The sequence below is a fragment of the Sinocyclocheilus anshuiensis genome, unplaced genomic scaffold, assembly GCF_001515605.1.
Source record: "Sinocyclocheilus anshuiensis isolate Anshui unplaced genomic scaffold, SAMN03320099.WGS_v1.1 scaffold787, whole genome shotgun sequence".
Taxonomy (NCBI): domain Eukaryota; kingdom Metazoa; phylum Chordata; class Actinopteri; order Cypriniformes; family Cyprinidae; genus Sinocyclocheilus; species Sinocyclocheilus anshuiensis.
This window is the reverse complement of record NW_015548230.1, coordinates 569,701-574,146: the sequence shown is the minus strand read 5'-3', so window position 1 is coordinate 574,146 and position 4,446 is coordinate 569,701. Positions and strand designations below refer to the sequence as shown.

The window sequence follows — 4,446 nt, the reverse complement described above, 5'->3', positions numbered from 1 at the left end:
ACGCACACACACACACACACACACACACACACACACACACACACACACACACACACACACACACACACACAGGAACATTTCAGAGCTCAGGAGAATTGAACATCTCAGTAAGTTTTATTTAAGTACCAACTTTGTCTCAGATGCTTCCTAAAATGTCTTAAGAAGAAAGACTCGATCTCAACTCTCTCTGTCATGTACGTTATTCCTGTCCTCGTGTTCCTGGTTCATGGGGTGAGTGGTCTTGTCCTCTGGTTTGTTGTAAGACTGGGACAACTGACTGACCTCCTGATCCAGACCCTGACCTTCTGTCTGCTGTTGACCCTGATCCTGACCTGAACTCTGACCCTGATCCTGTCCTGCTGCTTTGCTGAAGCTTACTGCCTCCTGCTGTCCACTTCGTGAGAGTGGAGAGGATGAAGAGGACCTCATATCCTCCATCATAGCCCTGAGGCTGTTTAACTACAGGTGAGCTGTAAAAAATGAAAAGAATGTTCATGAAAAATAATAAGACAGTGGTAGGATATCAGGCCAACAAGGCTGGGTGATATACTGTATAGATTATTGGAAGATATTAGTTATCTTGTAATTTTTAACCTTTGATATTTGATATTAACAATCTCTTTAGGCATTTCCTAAATATACTTGCTAAAACAATCAAGGCATGTTTTCCAAACACCTTCTTTTTTTTTACTAAATTAATGCAAGGAAGAAATCATTTGTAATGATTTTGTAATTTGTAAGAAATCATTTGTAATTAATAGACAATTAATATGTAATTAATATTTGTGGCCTTTATGTTTTTTATGACTCTTATGCTTATGAACGCTGCATTTATTTAATACAAAATTAAGTAAAAATATGAATATTGTGAAATATTGTTACAATTCAACATAGCTGTTTTCTATTTGAATAGATTTTATTTTATTAATGTGATCAAAGCTGAATTTTCAGCATCTTTACTCGAGTCTTCAGTCTCACATGATCTTTCAGAAATCATTCTGATATGCTGATTTGCTGCTCAAGAAACATTTATTATTATTATCAGTGTCAAGAACAGTTTAAATCAGGATTCTTCGATGAATAGAAAGTCCAAAAGAATGGCATTTATTTGAAATATAAATCTGTACTGTCACTGTTAATGCATCCTTGTCAAATGAAAGTATTGATTTGTTTTAAAAATAAATAAAATACTCATCCTAAACATTTGAACGATAGTGTATTTTTTGTAAAATATTGTAATACATGAAAATATGCAAGGAAGGATCAAGTAGCTAATCGAAAGAGTCAAGCAAACTAGCCATGCTCATATACAGTAAAAGCACAATCAAAATGATAATGTTGCAATGCAAAACACTGTGAATGTATCATGAATGTTTGAAACATGTCTGTCTGACCTGCTCTTGTATGTGTCTGTCTTCACTGTATCTCTCTTCTGCTCTGTCACGCATCTTCTCTCTTATCAGCTCCCGCACTTTCTCATCCAGCTTCAGCACTGCAATCCTGCACGTGTGTGTGTGTGTGGCATACAGTGAAAATACTTCTATTCTGCTTTCTTTTCTAATTTATTAAAGGTGGGGTAAGCGATTTTTCAAAAACGCTTTAGAAAACTGATTCGGGCCGACTAGCAAAACAAACTTGTAGCCAATCAGCAGTAAGGGGCGTGTCTACTCATGATGCAGAGAAGAGAGCGTTCAGTCCGAGCCGAGTAACAGAAAGATAGAGATGGCGGATAAAAAACAAAAGAAGAAAACGTCTGCGGAACAAAAGAAGGCTTAAGGCTTAAGGCAAGAAGTAGGACCCGTGTAAATATCGGATCAGCTTTCCAGCGCTGGAGAGAACTCAAGGAGCGGAAGGCCTGCGATCGGACGCCGAGGTTGCTTTGTTTCTTCTCGATAGGTGAGTAACACCGTGTCTGCGCCGCAACAGCTAAAGTCTGTCTAGTACACTGGACGCGACAAAGCGACCGTTGAAAATCATTTGAAATTTGTGTTAATACGTTATGAATAGAACGCAGCAGCAGTTTTCTGTCGGGGATTTGTCGAGTCGTGTCGTGCCGCATCCAGTGTACACCATAGATATGTAGAGTATATATATCTAAGGTGTAGACAGCATCACTGATTATAATGAGTTCTATAGTATTTTGTCGCGCCGCGCCACTCGTGTCCGGTGTAGACACGGTGTAACATTGGTTTTGCTTTGTTTCACAGAACTAATCGTTGCCTGGGTTGCTTACGTATGTGTGGGGAGCTATCAAAATAGGGGCGAGACCGTTTTGGGGTAGGGGCATTTCAAATGTCAACATTGGCTACCAGAAATCGCTTACCCCACCTTTAAGGTCCAGATTTAACTGCTGATAAAAAAAATAAGTGGGACGACTTCCTCCAGAAAACTGAGAAACAATTTGATTCTAATATAGTGTCATTATCTAAATGTTGTAGTTGTATTAGTACAGCTTTTTTTCTGACACTGCATTCTCATTACCGCAACCGATGCTACATTTATAACACAGTGGTTTTAATGACCAATTCTGACCACTAAATGCAAATCGAAATTAATGGCAGGTGAAACTGTGGGATAGGTTTTGTCCCATGTCAAACTGAGATGAGTAGTACCTGATGTGAGCCGTCTGCAGGTTCAGCTGCTCTATCTGTAAGGCGTGTGTGTCCTGACCGCTGACTGAACCAGAGTCTGAGCTCTCACACACCTGCACTGTCGTCATGTTCATCAACACACTCTCCATGTCTGACACCTACAGGAATCATCTAGACTGTCACATGCTGCTTCCGCTCCTGTGTGTGTCTGTGTGTTGGACCTACATGAAACTGATGAAAAATGTCCCTGGAAGTAAACTAAATCTGACAGAACCTCCTTTAGAGGATGCCATTAAGGAAAAAAGCGGTTTATGCATAGGCTGTATGCCATTCAGATAGTATGCCATTTTAATAGTGTAAATGTAATCGAGTGCAACAGTCGTGTTCCGGATGTAAAATGTGTTTAATTAGGGTTGGAGCTAAACTCACATGTGTGTGTCATTTTCTTTTTTTCTTTTCTTTTTTTAAGAAGTCTCTCATGCTCATATACAAAATACCTAAGAAGTCCAATGTGAAACCAAAGTTTGCCCAACCCTGCTTAATGTAAAGATGATTTTTGTACAGTTTTCAGTGTTAAAATGCTTTCTCCTATCCCAGATAAATTGATTGCACCAAAACGTGCTAACACCGGGTCTTTGTGATGATATCAGTACATTGCTCTTTGTTTGAGCATCCTGACCAGCCCGGCACTGGTTGCTCAAGTCACCGGCATTAGTTTAGGGTGGGACTATCTGTCTGACTGAAACAAATGACACACTTATAAGAACAATAGAAGTCTAGGTGAGGCTCTGTTTAGATAATTACAGAAATTGTAAAAATAAGCAGCTTCTTAAGGGATCGTAAAATCTAATAATAACAAAATGTAAAGATAGGGTTAAAGGAGTTTAGGGTGTAGTAATTATTAGTTTCATTTTAAAACAATGGTCAGTGTGAGTGTTTCTCGCACACCTTCTCTTTATCTGCTAGAAGACTGTCCACAAGAGTCCTCAGATGATTCAGCTGCTCCGGGACATGGTCAGGAATCTGCCTCTCTTCTACAGACATCACAAAACATATCAAACAAAACACACTTAGACAAACATACTAGGGCTGTCAAAATGGCTGAAAAACTACATTTGAATTTTGTACTTAAATATGATCAAAATTCGAATTATATTCGAATTTAAAATGCATAATTTCAGTAAGGGTGAAGAAAAGCTTTTTGGCTTCTCTTCTGAGGCCACAAGAGGGCGCATCGAGCAAAATATTCCTAATGCACGTTTATTCAAAGCATAAGACAACGTGACTATCTGTGAAAAAAAGTGCATAATGTTTAAAATAATGTTTATAAACCAATTATAATTAATTAAGTTGCTTAAAGGGGTCATCGGATGCCCATTTTCCACAAGTTGATATGATTCTTTAGGGTCTTAATGAAAAGTCTGTAACATAGTTTGGTTAAAATTTCTCAATGGTAGTGTAAAAAACACCCTTTTTACCCTGTCAAAAACAGCTCTTTTCAGAGCAAGCCATTTTTGTAGCATTTTCCTTTAAATGTTAATGAGCTCTGCTGACCCCGCCCCTCTTTTCCGCGCTGCTCTCTGAGGGACTGTTTACTTTAGCCGCATTCATCGTGAAACTTGCTAATTAGCACATTATTAGGAAAGGCGATTTGCAAAGATTCATTACAAAACATTATACTCACATCTTCTGTAGATGAGGCAGGATCACGAATGATTCTCACGAACATAGATGCATTTAGGTAGATCGGGGGCACATTCCCTTCAAAAACAAATGTAATCCACTGCGTCTTCAGCGGCTCAGATGTCGGGAGTAAATGACGATTGCTATGTTCATTATTACATCCAACAACAGA

General features: G+C 38.7%; 1 protein-coding gene across 1 annotated transcript in view; it reads right to left on the bottom strand.

Moving 5' to 3' along the window:
- Positions 1 to 4,446, bottom strand: part of LOC107654571 (uncharacterized protein C16orf96-like) — a 26,998-nt gene that overhangs the window by 17,882 nt on the left and 4,670 nt on the right. The window contains exon 5 of the mRNA XM_016441705.1: positions 3,540 to 3,625. Coding sequence (XP_016297191.1) covers positions 3,540 to 3,625 — 86 coding nt within the window. The remainder of the gene's footprint in view (positions 1 to 3,539; positions 3,626 to 4,446) is intronic.